The sequence below is a fragment of the Lycorma delicatula genome, chromosome 3 (assembly GCF_047948215.1).
Source record: "Lycorma delicatula isolate Av1 chromosome 3, ASM4794821v1, whole genome shotgun sequence".
NCBI lineage: Eukaryota > Metazoa > Arthropoda > Insecta > Hemiptera > Fulgoridae > Lycorma > Lycorma delicatula.
The window spans coordinates 125,657,495-125,674,748 of NC_134457.1; the positions used below are offsets into that span (position 1 = coordinate 125,657,495).

Genomic DNA, 17,254 nt, shown 5'->3' on the forward strand with positions numbered 1-17,254 from the left:
AGAAACTAACCAACCTCAATTTTCTATGAACAATTATTAAACTTCATTTCATAATCAATTTGCAGTATCTTAAAATGCTATCATAATCTATCAATTGCCTATCTTACCTGCTTAAACTTCAAGAATCCATCTTTAGAACTACCGTACCTAATCATCAGCTTAACAAAATCTTATATTCTTGATTAGTTTAGTGGGTTGTGTAAAATTATGTTTTATATTTTGAAATGTATAATTTTTATTATGTATGCTTTCAAATAAACAAATGAAAATCATAAAAATAGAAAAAATATTGCCTTGTAAATTGCAACATGCATAATTATAACATCAAAACTAGTGTTAATAATAACCTTGATCTTTCTGAATATTTTTAATTTTAATATTTATGCATATTTTTAATTCCATATGCTACACATTTCTTAGTATCGATAATGGGTATTAATTTAGAAACCATAAGTCTTTTCTCATACAGCTCAATTTTCTGAAGAAAAAATAAAATTTGGTACCGCATATTTTTAACTGGTTAACACATAATCAATAATGGCACATCCCATACTGGATTTATAATATTCTGATTGCTGAAAGATTAAGAGTGAAGTGGTTGCCTGCTGCTTGGAAACAACCTCAAAACTAACTTCTTGGTGGGATTATTTGTCTTCATTCTGTAACCCTCTTTTGGTAAATTGCTTCTCACCATACATCCTTTTTTTCTTTTTTTGATTCTGTCTCGCCACTTAAGGATCTGGACTAAACTTTTTCATAATTTATAATTATATTTTTTTTTTACATTTCAAAACAAGTATACTAAAAATCTGATGACCTTCCTGTAAGCTCCTCTAGGTTGTTTGGAAAGTTCTTGGCCTGACAGCATAAATGGTACAAGTGTGATCAAATAAATGGACATACGGAGAATTGTATCTGACAAATGATATTTGTCAAATATGACATTTGATCCTTTAGATGACATACTGTGAAGCTGGAGACAAATATATTTAGTTACTTGTTTGTAGCAGCTGAATGAATCAAAGAAGTTTTGATATTTTATGAAAAATGGGAAAAATGAAGTTCAAGCTGTTATAAAATTCTTTATTTTAAAAGGATTAACCCCAACAGAAATACAAAAAGATTTAGATTCCTCTTGAAAGGATTCTTCCCCTTCATTTTCTTTAGTAATAAAGTGGGCTGCTGAATTTAAGCATGGTCATATATCCATTAAGATGAACACTCAGGCCAACCAATGAAATTGTTACAAAAATCCACAATGTTGTATTAAACAATTGCCAGCTGAAAGTACACAAGCTTGCTGACATAAAAATCTTGATGAACCATTACATGAATGGTTGACATGAATCTTGATGAATCCATTACATTTTAAAAGATGTTTTGGGTTTGAAAAAATTTACCTCTCAATGAGTGTAAATGGTCAACCAGAAACACATTCAACTGAACACTTGTTGAGGGTATTTAAATACGATTCCACTAAGTTTCTTAGATTTTCATAACAGTAGATGAAACATGGATACACTATTACAAACCAGAAACCTAAACAACAGTCCAAACAGTTGGTGGGAGCAGGTGAATGTCCACCACAGAAAGAAATAACAATTCCATCTGCAGGAACCAAGTCATGGCTTTTGGGATTCTTGTGGTGCTGTCCTGATAGACTACCTGAAAAAAGGCAGGACTATCACCAAGGAGTATAACACTTCACTACTGGACTGATTGCACGGTGCTATTCAGACTAATCATCCACATCTGGTCAAAAAGAAAGTATTCTTTCACTACAATGTACCTGCTCATAAGTTTCAGGTTTTTGCTGCAAAACTCACATAACTATAACTAACTGCAAACTAACTCACTGCAAACTATGCTTTAAAGTGCTTCGACATGCAACATGTTTGCTGGATTTGGCTCCCAGCAATTACTTCCTCTTTCCAAACCAGTAGATATAGCTTGCTGGATGAAGAGCCACTTCAAATAATGAGGTCAAAGCTGAGTAAACTGCTTATTTTACAGAGTTGAACAATCACTTATACTGAGAGTATTAAAAAGTTGCAAAGTCATTGGACTAAATAAATGTACCAAATTGCAAGGTGACTACATAGAAAAATAAATAAAATATTACTGAAAAATAATGTTTTTGTTAGATCAGAAAGTTTCCGAATGACCATCGCATTTTCAATGGCTAATAGAAATTTTTTTCACCAAAGTTTTTTATTTACTAAAAGCAACAAACGAAATCATTTCAAAATAGAAAGAAAAGTCTAACAATGATTTCTCACATATATACATTTGAATACACTAAATCCTGTAGATCTTTATTTAATCTGTGTAAAGTTCTCAGTATACCCACATAACATAATGATCACATAGAAGAACTTATGTTGTAAATAAAGAACTCACAAATATCATCAATGTACTTGTTGACTTACTTCTGCATAGAATTAAAACAAAAATAAAGATAACTGACCAGAAAATATGACTTATGTAAACAAATATTTTATAAAAATAGTATGTAAATAAATTAAAAATCTCACTTTTAAAGCTTTAAATAAAACTTAACAAACCATAACACACAGAACATAGGAATGTGTAAATTGCTCTGATTGTTAAAAGATAGCTATTAAGAAAATGGAGCTTCAAACAAAGATACTACAAACATAAAAACACTCCATAATGGTATATAAATGCCATTGCCAGCCACATAACACAAACAGATCACAAATATTCAAAACATTGAACAGCGTACTTATTTTACATGGTAAGAACACAATACATCTTAAAACTCATTTAAATATTCAAACACTCAAAAATTTACAATACAAATATTATAAATAAATGGGGAGGGTACAAATACCTATTTCATTTAGTTATTTGTATACTACATAGTAATGATGCATGATTTACTGTCATAAAAAACTATTATCAATAACACCAATTGTAAATACCAATTAGTGATTAAAGATGATCACATTTAGTAATTAAAAATTTTTCCCTTAAAAAAGTATGTAAATTTAAATTTTATTCGGTCTGTCATTATATACTAACAATTTACTGCAATATTCACAGTCAGCCAACATAAACAGAAAAAGCTAATCTTATATGGTTATAGTCTAAGGTATCTGTTGCTCAAGATATTTTCTGGAAAAATAAGTATATTCACACTAGTTAGCACATATATTAGTTACAAAGTGATTGTTTATGAATGTAAGATTATTATTTAGAGATTTATGAGTAGATTATTTCAATAAGTATATAAAAGAGCCTGTAGTTTACTTAAAGTGCCTTGTATCAAAACATTTCTATAGACTAGTTTATTTTATTTATTTCTTCTTTGATATTTAATTTGCTGACATAAATTATATAGTTTCTAAACTGATTCTGCATTCATTGTTCTTTCTTGGCTGAATTAACTGTTCATTTTCTGTACCCTAAAACACATTAGATCTTCACAAGAAAAAAAAAATATATATATATTAAAAATATGTAAATCATTCAAATAACAAGTGTATTGTTATTTTATTGACTGTTGCTTTCTTTTTTATGTCATTTGGATTATTGAAATTTTCTTTCAGAATATGATCCAAAAGGCAGTATCATTATCTGTTACTTATAAATCTTTACTGATAGTTACTCATCCTAATTTTCAAATCTCATTTAGTTTTGTTACCGTATATGTGGCTTAAACTAATCACTGGTTATCAGTGAGCAACACCTGTCAAAAAAAAATAGGGAAGCTATGACAATATGCAGTCTTTTTCGTTTAGAATGAGTTAGTTTTGAAGAATTTCAGATTATGAGTTCCACATCTTTAAATCTAAATTATAAGGCAGTTTTTAGTGAAATCTCACAGACTGTTAAATCAACATGAAGCTACACTAGCCATAGTAGATCCTTCTCCCTCTTAAGTAAAATTAGGATATATTGTTGTATTACAGATTCAAAGCAAGAGTCTCTTGCTTTGAATCTGCTCTCTAAAAGGCAAAGCATTTTTATAGAAGACAAAACCTCTAATTGTCTCAAAACAAGGTTCATGTCATATTGTTTTAAAATTCCAAAGATCTTGTTAGTATCAACTTTCTTTGCAGTCAAAAAGCAGTTATTCCTATCTACTACACTGAACTCTTTAAGTTCAACTGACGTAAAAGTTTCAACATTGTGGCATTCTCACTTGTAGTATGTTGCTTTTACATAACAATAATAATACTAAGCCTAACTGCCACTGTAACCCATCATAAATCTGCTGAATTGCCCTCAGATATCCTCCTTACACCCCAATTTAGTGCAATCTGAATTTATTTTATCCTCTCAAAGAGTTGGAAGTATGTATTCAGTAAAGTGTAGTTTATATTTGAACTCAAACTTACTTTATATTTTACTCATTCCTTTAATTTTATAGAAAAATTATAAAATTGATTATGTTTATTGGTTATTTTTCAAAATTTTTTCAGATTTTGGATGTTGCCTTCACTTGTTCTTAAAAAGATGGTCATGGGAAATTTTACAAGGGAACACACTGATCGCCGAATTATAGAATCCATTGATTTCATGGTTGATAGAGTAAGTTTATTATTTGTTAATGAATATCTTAGCAAAATACATCTTCTTCTAAGTACCTTTTTCTTTGCGATGGTTGGCGGTCACGTAGCCAACTCTGAACATGATGAATTTTACATTGAACAGAGTCATGGCATGTGAACTCAAAGGTATATCCTTCAAGATCTTTAATGCAGTGATTTCCCATTACCTTCTGCATCCTAATGCCATTGACCAATTTTGGTTCTTCCGCCTTTGGGGGCCATTTTCTGCCTCAAGGACAGTTCCGCTCATCCACTCTCAAAGAGGTTGTTGGCACTTGGTAAAGGGGATCATCTTATCCTGGAAGATACTTAGTCCTTTCATTCATTTGCCACCTGCATATAACAACATGTTATAAACGGTCATTGCCCCTTCTCTACCACAAGAAGGTGAATGTCAGGATTTCACAATCATTGAAACTGAGACCGTAAAGGCATTTCTCAGCATCTCGGATCTCTGGAGAGGAAATTGCATTTAGCAGCACATTACTATTGCATTGTTAAAATTAATTTTTTTCCCCACCGATTTTCTTGAAAATTCCATTAAGGGCTTTTTTTAGAGATTTTTGCTTCTTCTGAACAAAGTTTGTATAAATATATTTAAAATAAGTAACATAAGCTTGAATACTTTCTGAATATACCTCATAAATTCTCAAGTATGGTAGAATACATCAGTTTTACCTGATTACTATCAACAGACTGCAATAGCAGCAGAGTAGTTGATTTTACTTCTGTGACAAATAATTAACACACATTTTTATATATTTTTTTAATAGTTGGCAGTTGCATCATGACAATGCTCCTACTAATTCTTCAGCAATTTTTTTTCCCAAGCACTGAATTTCCCAAATTCACCAGACTTTCAGATAAAACTTATAATTTGTTGTTCTCCAAGCTGAGGATGCTACTGTAAAGGTCCTTTTATAAAATCCAGAAGGGCTTAAAAGAGAACACAAGAGCACAGCTGAAAACTACAATAAAAAGAGCATGGAAGAACCGCTGGGTTAAGTGTGACTAATAAGACATTGAAATAGATTTGATGTGAAAGTGAACAGGTCTACTGTTTATTTCTCTGCACTCTATGATTGGATTATTTTTGAACAGACCTTCTATTTTTAAACATTTAAATAATTTAAACTAAATTATCTAAGCCATTAAGATTAGGTTCAAATTTAACTTGTTCATTAATTATATTTTTGTGGCTGTATTTACTGTATTTTTTTAAGTGTAAAGAATTTTAATTCGGTACTATTGATTTCTAATGACATGTTTTCTATGTTTGAAAAAACATGTTTATTGTGCACTTTTATTTAACTTGCTCTGTGCACTGTGTCGCACAACAGGATGGGATCAGAATTTTGTCAGCGACATTTAACATACTTTTAGATGAGAGAAGGCTAAAACTTGAACACATGCTTGTTGTTGATGACAAAGCAATTGTGATAACAAAAAATTCCTTAAAAAAAATTATTTTCATAGAAAATTTCTTCTTTGTAAATAATGGAAATTCAAACCATGCATGCGTACAAGAGACTTGTAATACAGAGTGCCTGCCAGTCAGATATGCTTTCTGCTACACAAGAAAATGAATAACTTATAATGTGAAGATGGGTTGTGTTTGGATAGTTGTCAACTAGTGTCAGTGAATCACTGTGCTTAGTGTTATGCACAAAAAAGTTTGATAGTTATTTATTTTGCTACATCATTGTATTTCAGAAGAAATCTATCTGCATTGTATACAATTGTGTGGAGTTGTGTAACAATTTATAAAATATGTTTAAAAGTGATAAATTAACACATTTCCCTTAGATTGTGTCACAGAAGTTTCATAATAATAATACATTGTCTAACTGTGACACTAATTTTTTTTAGTCTAATTGAAACTAAGAATATAACATTTAAAAAAAAAAATTTTAATTTAAAAAATACACTTTTATTTAATTTGGAAAAATTTTTCTATACAAATATATATAAAGATGCACTAAAAAAAGAAAAATAATTTCACTTTCATACTAAATCAAGACTAAATATTTATAATAAACTCTTTGATTAAATTCAAACAACATTTTATATTGATAACGATGATCTATTAATTTTTTTTCTATTAACATTAGTGAATGTACTTTTATGTGAACATTTATTTATTACATCTGTCAGCTATATTTAATTCAAGTCCTAGTAAAGGCAGTTTACTTTTATACAGATTTGAATACTAGATTGTGGATACCATTGTTCTTTGGTGGTTGGGTTTCAATTAACTAAATATCTATGGAATGGTCAAATTGAGACTGTACAAGACTACACTCGTACATAACATCCTCATTTGTCTTCTGAAGTAATGCCTGATCGGTAATTCCCAGAGGCTAAACAGGAAAAAAGAAAGAAAGCTATATTTAATTACAATAATGCACATTGAATGAATTTATTAACAAAATTCCTTTACATTTTGTAACACAAATAATAAACATGTAGATCACCCTTCATTGTAATAACAATGAATATTCACATAAAAGTACATTCACTACCACGAATAGAAAATAAATTTATAGATCATCATTATCAATATAAAATATTATTTGAATTTAATCAGAGTTTATTAAAAAGAATTTATTCTTGATTTAATTTGAAAGTGAAATTATTTTTCTTTTTTTGTACATCTTTAATATATATATATATTTGTACTGGAAAATTTTTATAAATTAAATTAAAGCATATTTTAACATTTTTTCCCCTAATATTTTCAGCATATCTTGATTTTTGTTCATTGTGTTTATATGCTTGTAAACATTTTTGTATGTTTGTTATTCCATTGTACAATTTTTCTTTCCACACACTATTTTATACATCCCTAAGGTGCTGCTTATAATTTGTTAAAACTTTACCCTACTTACCATAAATAAGCAGTTAAAATGTTATCTTTTGATAAGAATACACATGTAAAAGAATGATGTAGGAAAGTTTCATCAGTCCGTGCTTTTCTCTTATTTATTAATTACCTGGCACAAAGACTTGACCCATCCATTGTTACCCTCTTGACAGATGATACAACTGTATCTATATTTGAATTTAATTATTTAAAAGGAATTGAAAATTCGATGGTAGTAATTAAAAAATCATTCAAAAGTATTGCAACCACGTAATTTTAAATATGGATAAAACCATTGCATAGTTTCTTAGGTAATTGTAACATTGCTGATCACATGGATTGAATTCCCATTAATGATATCAATAGTACTTCTGTTACCCACAAAGTGGAATTTTTGGGTGTTTTATCTGATGAAAAGTTGTCTTTGGATGATCAAATCAATTTCATTTGCAAAAAATCAAACCATATTTTTCTGTTTTAAAGAGGCTTAGTAAAACATTAAGCTCAACATCATTATTAAATATTCATTATGCCTATGTGTCAGCCTCCATGACACAAATGGTAGCAGCTCGGCCTTTGATCCGGAGATCCAGTTCAGGCATGGCATTTAATACGCTACAAAATTGTCATTTCATCTCATTCTCTGAAGCAATTCCTAACAGTGGTCCCGGAGGCTAAAAAAAAATTATGCCTATGTACATTCCTATCTAGAGTATAATCATTTCTTTGGGCTCCTTCAAAAGATCACAATGAGTTTTCAGGATTCAAAAATGGAGTATTACAATGGACTATTTTTAACAATCATTTAAAAATTCTTTACACCAATTTATTTTGAAAATAAAGTTTTTTTTCACAAAATTAATATTACTGTAATTTTTAAATAATACTAATTCAACATTTTAAAAAAAAATCATTTTCTACATGCCACTAAAGATGTACAAAATGTGCTCAAGTAATTTTCAATAACACCTTTTGAATTATTATTATTATTAAAAAATATTATTTGTAACTGTTATTTTTTACATTTAGTAAATTTATGTATTTTATATTAACATTATTTCATGTGTTTGTATGTTAATCAATATGAATGGTAATTGCATCTATTTTTCAACTTATAAATAACTATGATTTCTATTATGCTGCTCTTATGAAGGTTTTACCATGGTTTCCCTTGATAATAAAGATTTTACCACAGTAAGCATAACTATGCAATCCTGACATGATCTAAAATAATACCACACCAATCTGTATAGTTAATTATCAAAATAAATTTCAATTTGACATCTAATTAGATGTTAGTTTTCATTTTTACTTCCTTGTACGAAATACAAGAAAGTATTGTAATAGCGAAAAATTTCCCTTTTCAGATTTCATTGGAAATATCCATTTTGACTAGTTGCAGCGTGACATCTATATGTACATATGTATCTCACATAATTCAAAAATGTTGTCTTGCATAACTCAAAAAGATTAGCCGTAGGATGTTGAAATTTTGAATTTAAGACTTTTGTAACAGCAAGTTTGTACATCTTCCCTTTTGATTGCAATCAACGGAACCAAAAGTGTTGAAAAAAGCCCAAAATCCAAAAAATTTGGATTTTGGTATTTTTCTTAACTGCAGTGATAAGGCCTCATTGGGAACTTTTCAATGATATATTTTAAGCGGTACTTATTTTCATTGGTTCCAGAGTTATAGCCAAATAACATTTTAATTAATGAAATATTTGGATCTTACAAGGGGTAGGCACATCGATTCAAATCCAACTTCATTTCCTTTTTCTTTGGCCTTTTTTTTATTTAAATATATTGATTTATTAATAATTATAAACCTCAGATTGTAAAAAAAATTTGCAATAATTAATAATTCAATAACAATAAAAAAATATGAAAAAATTAGAAGTTATTGAAATAAAATTTTATGTACATTTTAAAAATGTTTATATGTAATTAATAGGCAAACAAGGAAGTCATGTGGTATCCACATCATATTTTTTAATTTGATATAGCACATTTTTTTTATAAACAGTTTTACAGTCAGAAATAATTTTTAATATCTATTTATTCTAGCTTGACAGTTTGTCTCAACAAGATCTTGCTGCTAGATTAACTTTGAATTGTGTCAACTCTTATGTTGAACCTCATAAGTTGAATGCTGTCAACAAAAATATTACAATAATTGATGTGTTTGATGATTATGCTCTTTCAAGTCCAGTTCGTGAAGAAATATATAAATTTTATCCAGAAGCAAAACTTGCCCACTTAAAATCTGGTGGTAATTTTCCTTACCTCAGTCGCAGTGATGAAGTCAATTTACATTTGCAGGTATGTAGTAAATTAGTTAAAAAATATTATAGGTACTAATATCTACGTTAATACATTTCTGAAAATTAGTCTTAATCATCCTTTTATTAATATAGATTTCTCCTTGCAAACTTAATAGTAAATAATATTTATAAAACCTGTTATCATTTTAAAGTGTTGACTGTTATTGTGACTGACATTGTATGTAACTCACTTGGTCTATCTCCTACACAATGGAACCTTTCATCAACAGAATCTATGTTGATATAGATCATGTATTAGTCATCAAACTTTAGAAAGTATTAAACTCAATTGCACGGTAGTAGTTCTATGTGGACATTTGTGAAATGAATTGGTACTACTAATAGAACAGAGGAGAGGATAGTGTATTACAGTAGGAGGCTGTAGATGGCCAGAAGGTAGAATTTTTTATCATATTTTTTTAAACCGTACTTTTCAACACTCATTCATTTCCACATATTATAAATAATTATTTTTCATCGCCTCAGCAAACATCTAATCACAGATTAGAATGAGGAGTGATCCTTTTAAAAAAATCAAAGCAAATGTATAATAATGAATGAATGTTTACAACAAAATAACTGATGAAAGTCCAGAAATGTTACATTCAGAAATTCAAAATCATGTAGTTGATCTTTGTGGCATGTCTGGCCATTTGGGCATAAACTTATAACAGAATCAAATAAACCAAGAAAAAATGGGAATTTCAGTAGCCTGGAAAATGTCTTAAAAGAATGAAGAAGAAAGTTAACATTGATAACTTTCAGAGATGCTTAAAAAAAATTGAACATTGCCTGCATTAAAGAAGTTAATAGCAGTTTTAAAAGCAGAACATCCCAACCCCGTAGGGAAAGATACTCGCCTAGTGACGTTCCGGTTACCACACCACCCCCACCCACATTCATGCCCTGTTGGGCTTTAACTCCAACAGGGCATGAATGTGGGTGCTTTTTACATCTTTTACAACTTTTACATCCCATAGTAATAAACGTGGCCTTGTTGGGATGCTATCGATGCAAATGCCTGTCGACATTTGAATTGGTGATTTAATAACTCAGCTTATTGCTTTCGCTATAGGCCTCGTCCGGACATCTTGAGTGTCCTACATCGTATCCCTCTGAACTAGTCAACTGAGCTCGTGGAAGCGCGAACCCTAGTTCTACTTATTATGAGCCAATTTCATGAATGTCTCGTAATTTGAGGCAAAATAAATATAACATACCACCAAACATTGATCGCAACAACAAAATTTAGTCCTAGTTCTCTTAGTGAACTCATTTAAAAGCAGAACAGCTGGATTTTCAGATGAATTACACATATGATACTTTGCAAAAAATTTTAAGGAGTACAGGTTTTTGATGGAAGAAGCCAGAAAATAATAGGAACATTTTTGCTCCTATTAAAAAATTTGTATCCTAAGTGTAAAAAGGTGGTATTGGTATATATCAGCAGTGTTGCAGAAAAAAATTCCAAATGCATCACTTTTTACTTTTTAATTGAGCAGAAGCAAGAAGAATACCAGAAAGATAAGAAAACTGAGAATTATAATAATGACAAGAAATAAAATGAATACCAAACCTTCCTTCTCATTCAGTTTTGGTAATTGACAACACTCACTGTCATAGTTTAAAATTTCCTAAAGTACTGAATTAGAATTGAAAAATTAAGAATATCTACAAAGCAGAAATATTCTGTGCTCAACAGATATGTTAAAACTGAATTTTATGAATTAGTGCGATTAAGAATATTAAAAGATTATAGTCACAATGTATTAAGTGTCACCATATCACCCTGAACTCAATTCAGCCCAAAAAAACTAATGTGGTTGAAAATAAAGAGTCCGGTTATAGGAAAAATGTCATGTCTGCAAAATACAATAAAAGAAACGGCGAGAAAAACTTGCTTCTGCTGGTTGAGTACTTAAAGCATTGCTGCAAACATACCTTAAGAATAGAATAGAAATATTATGGGGCTGACAGAATTGCCAAAATTTAAACAAAAAGGTTTACAATAACTAACATTGATAATGAAAGCAACAATGATAGAACCAATGAATGTCATCAAACAGTGAAGATACAGAAGACTCAAGTACAGATAAAGTAGAAACAGTAGTAAAGTAAAAGTACAAAGTAGAAACAGAGAGTCCCTTCTAAGTTAAAAAACCTTATCTATCTTTCATACATTCACTTTTTTTAAAATAAAGAAATGGAAAAACGAAAACCTAAAATTAACACGTAAAATGCAAAATATACAAAATTTTAAATAAAATATTATTAAGCTGTACAATAAAGGAAAATAAGTTCATTCATTTCCATCTCTAATGTGTGTTTGTGCTGATATTTTTCATGCCTTTCCACTGGTCCAGCAATCCAACCCCAACCTGTGCATAATCTGAGCTTCATAAATTTTTAAGATAAATACATGTTTTCTTTATGAAACAACTGTACTCTTTTTTTTTTTTTTTACACATAACCAACAGTTTTATGGGGCATTTTTTCTTTTCTTTACTTTTCTTTATTAACACTTCTTTTATTATTAAAAATTATAAAACTGTGAACATATTGTATAACATTGTTAAAACTCGTAGTACAGTGCAAAAATGTTTTCCTTTCTATGTAATGAAGATAATCTTTTTTACAAAATATTGTAGTAGTGAAAGTGACCATCTGAAAAGAACTTTAAATTCCATAAACAACAAATGAGATTCTGTTCTTATTTTTTTCTTTAATACTTTTTTTTGTTTTTATCATTAAATAAATTTCAGAATGAAACACCATCTACCAGGAAAATAGTTGGTGTAGTTCACCACTAGAACAACCCTGTGGGTTCTTCTTCTTGTTTACTTGTACTAAATTAACTACTTGAACACAGCATAGTCAACACTAGTTCTTATTAAAATTCCACTGCAGTGTGTTTTACTATTTAATTTACTTCAAAGCCTTTTAATTTCAAGCTTTAAACTTATTGTTATAGAATCACACTCCATTGAAATACATTGTAGTTCTAATAATCCAAGTTTCATTCTAGTCTCCCAGAAAAAATTTTCAGTATAATTATTATAGGTTAGCTTACTTTAGTGTACTGTGCTAATCGTATTTAATTTAACTCCTAAACAATTGTGAAACTGCAGTGAAAGTAATTCTGTGCTGTATTATCAACTCAAAATGAATGATAAATCAAAATGCATTTCTATGCATAAGACACTGTTCAGAAATTATAAAAGAAAGTAATTTAAAGATAATTGGCTGCTAGATATAATGGTGGATTTTGCTGACAAAACAGATAGAGGATTGGAAAGTTAATCCTACTAAATGTTTAGAAGATTAATTACAATTGTGGAAATCAGTGAAAGCTGAAGATGTTAAATTAAATGAGGCACTACTTCTTTGGATTTGTTTACAAAGGTAATTTTTCATCCACTGTTAAAAGAGAACTGTTGTTTTTCAGAAACAAACTACACTTTTATAAAAAAAAAGTGTCATCTACTTTAACCATATAAGTATGGGAAAAGCCCATAAAGCGACTTAAGTGGTATTTAAATTATATAAAAAATTGAAAAATTTGTATAAAAATGAAAACCTTTTCCTATTAGCTTTATAATCGCATTAAAATTGTACCCTCAAAAACAATAACTGGTTATAAAAAATTGCTTCTTCTACATTTAATGAAAAATTGCAATCACATGAGATAGCTGTAGCTTATTTCTGCCCCATTACCAAACATAAATTAATCTTATGGATCAAGGAGTGCTAGAGTGTATTAAGAAAGATATAGATCCCATTTTTCATATCTCTGTGACAAAGGAAATTGTTTTGTATTTATTAACTGGTAATATATTGGTTAGCAGAATATGGGAATGCGGCTAAAATAAAAATAGTTGAGGTTAGATTTTAAAAATATTTCAAAATCTTTTAAAATATTAATGAAATTGTCTGTGAAAATGAATGTTATTAACAAATGTGGCGTAGAATATATAGAAGATTCCACACAACTTAGGATTGGAATCTTAATGACTAAACATTATTGTTTATATTAAAATGGCTGCATTATGCTGCGTTAAAATAAAAATTGTGTGGCAGATAGAAACAAAATGTCTTGAATTTTTTTTTATTATATTCATTTTTCTGAATATTTATTCATATTCTACTTTTTTGTCATATTAATTACTTATTTGAATTATTTGTAAATAAAATTTTTTTCTTGTATTCATACAATACACTCGCTTTCTTTTAAACTCTCTTTTACTTTCAACTAAAAGTTCAATATCATCTCCAAATACTGAAATCTCATTTTTATTCTCTCCTTGGACCTTTTCAGATTTTGTCTTCTTTCATAGTAATACGAAAAAATAAACCGGAATAAACTACTGTTTTACCATATCTATAAAAGATCATGTCATTTATTTTTTTAAATTTGCTTTCTTTTTATCTATTGGATTTTAGCACGTGATTTTATTATTTTTATTTAATACATTTTTTAATTTATAATTTTTTTATAGTAACAATTTATAGTTTTTTTTTAATTTATTTAAAAAGTAACTATATCAAATAAAATCTAAAACACTAATAAAATCTAAAAGAGAACTGTAAATTATAAAACCAAATCTCTGAGGAGGGTTTTCACTTCATCAAATAATTTTTTTAACAAAAAATTATTCTTTCATCACCATGCTAATTTTTCTCTCAACTTAAGTTGAGAGAAAAATTCCAGGCTTCATTATCTTTTATGTATATATGCCTCCTGCAGTCATCCATAGTTTATTTCAATATTTACAGAGATAACTTTTACATAAAATCCCACTGATTGCATCTATTATAATATTCTTAAATTTTCTTATCGGATATTTTTTAATGTAGTTTTACTGTTTTTCAGATACATGTGGGAAGATTTGAAGGAACAGAATACAGTGCTTTTGATAAAGGTGAAAACAATAAAGAGGAGGAGGATAATCATCAGTAATTAAATATTATTACATTTATAAGGTATTTGTATATCATGATCTCTGTAAAGTTCTTTTATTCAATTTTATGAACTAAAACCTTGGATTACATGGTTACTTTAATGAGATAAAATATTAAAAAGATACCAGACCTCTGTTGATAATCACACTTGAGAACAGTTAATCAGATGTTGGTCTGGTTAGTCCAGTGTGGTCAAATCAGTAACAAAGTAGCTGGTCACTTCATAGGTTTATTCTAGAACTTCAATGGCACATTTATTTGATATGTTTTTTATGATGTTTCAAGAAGTGTTCATATGTTTGCATGTATGTGTATCTTAGAAAAGTGCATCGTAGAATATTGTTTATTATTTTGCTAAAAACAAATAATTTTTACTTTTTTTTCATTTTTTAGTAATTTTGCAGATCTCTGCTTCTTCAAAGCAGATATAAATATTAAAATTAGTTCCATCACTAATTTTTAAAAAAGTCAATGAATCAAAAGGTATGGTAGTAGGCTGAGATTAAGTTAGAGTGAATATTCACTACGTTAAACTGACTATCACAAACTATTCAAAGTAGTTCAGTTGAAAAAAAGTAGTGTATATAATAATTTTAAGGATGCATAAAATCATATGATGACTTTATTGATGGTCTCTTAATTTTGACTTTGTTAATTTATAATCAGAAATTGTTGGTCATAGAGAGTGGAAGTATGTTAATTTTTCTTTGGAATTTCTTGGGAAATTGCGAGTTGACTAGAATCCTATTTATTTTTAGTAGGAATATATCTTATGATTTATAACATAGAAAATCAACCTAATAAATATTAACGGCCAATGTGACCATGGTAAAAGCCAAATCGGCAATCAGTAAGAAAACTTATACATCTACCACAAAGGATGAGGTGAAATTAATGAAATTATAGTGAAATTCTCATCTTATCAGTCCAGATATAAGGTTCAGATGCCACTTTTTATGTACATACACTCTCTCCAACAATATATGCTATGTAGTTTCTACTAGGAATTCCATAGCAAAGCACATGTTTAAACATAATAATAATAAAGCATAAGGGTCGTAATACTACATTCATATATTTTTACAACCTTCATTAAACTTTCTATACGCTACATCTTACTTTTCCTTCACTCTTTTAAATATGAGTGATATCTTTGTATTCCCATAAATAACACACAGTTCATGAATTTTACCTTCATTTTTTACCTTCATTTTTCATTAGCATATCACATTGGAATGATAAGATTGTTTATTGTCTGTCAATAGGAAAGCAAACACTTACAAATACCTGAAGGTATCCCTGCTATGTGGTACAAGGGCTGCATGAGGACCAACATGGGAATTATTTTCTTCTCCAGAGGCTGCACAACAAATAATGGCAAACCTCCCAAATAACCCAACAGAGTAATAATATTACCATTAGCTGAGTGTAACTACATAAAAGATTCCCTTTTCAGTTCATTAAGAATTGACAATCTACTTTATTAAGATTTTTATCATGAATTTCAAGTTTTTATCATGATATTCTTATTTTTTTATAAATATCTTTTATAAGTTATTAAAAATAGATTTCTTAAACATGGTTTCTGCTGATAATTTTTTTTAATAGAATATAAAATAATTAAAAGTATTTCCACCTTACCAGCAAAAAAAAAGTTAAGTCAAAAATTAAAATAATGACTGTTTAAATGTTCAAAATATAAATGTTTATACTAAATATAAACAGAATATACTTTTGGCATTCAAACAATTTTTATCTCGATGGTTTGAAATAAACCGAAAGATCTCAAGAAAACTTATGTTTTTTACTGGTAAGGTGAATAAAACGTTTAATTATTTTTTATTCTATTAAAAATAAATATCTTCCAAGGTATTGCACAATTTTTCAAATCATTTTACTTTCAAAATCTTACTTTTTAGAATTTCCCAATTTTGTTAAGTGAAAGAAATGTTAAAAAATTGATTTAATGGTCAAAAAATATCAGTAGAATAATATGCAATTCATGTTCTATATACCGCTGTTTAAGCCATATTTGAAAAAAATATTTAAAAATCATAATTACAGCTGTATTAAAAAACAGGTTGTTTTTTAAACTTAAGGTTTACTGTATGTATATCGGATTATGGTTATGTATTTATATATATAAATTAATGTCATGCTTTTTTTTTCAGATGCATATGCAGTCAATGCAAATTAATACACGGCTTAATGTGATAATTAGAACAGGGAAGAATTTATATTTGTTAATTTGTGATGTACCTGTGTACTCAGTTATTGCCTTTTATGACCACATCACCGCTAATATTTTTTATATTGAAGTATTTTAATATGCATTTTCATTAAAGGGTAATTTATAATATTATACAATTTAATCATTATATATTCTCATTTAGATTAATTTATATTAAAAAAAAATTAAACATATTTTATTAATAATAATGTCTTTTATTCTTGTTTTTTTTAAATTTTTTTATTACTTCATAATAAAAATAAAAAAAAGTCTGACAATCCAACCTATGGCGAAACATTTA

General features: G+C 28.6%; 1 protein-coding gene across 1 annotated transcript in view; it reads left to right on the forward strand.

The window, feature by feature from the left end:
* Positions 1-17,162, forward strand: part of LOC142321957 (maspardin-like) — a 59,649-nt gene extending 42,487 nt beyond the window's left edge. The window contains exons 5-8 of the mRNA XM_075360511.1: positions 4,449-4,557; positions 9,508-9,762; positions 14,635-14,744; positions 16,895-17,162. Of these exons, the coding sequence (XP_075216626.1) occupies positions 4,449-4,557; positions 9,508-9,762; positions 14,635-14,721 (451 nt within the window). The 3' untranslated portion in view covers positions 14,722-14,744; positions 16,895-17,162. The remainder of the gene's footprint in view (positions 1-4,448; positions 4,558-9,507; positions 9,763-14,634; positions 14,745-16,894) is intronic.
* Positions 17,163-17,254: the final 92 nt, after the last annotated feature.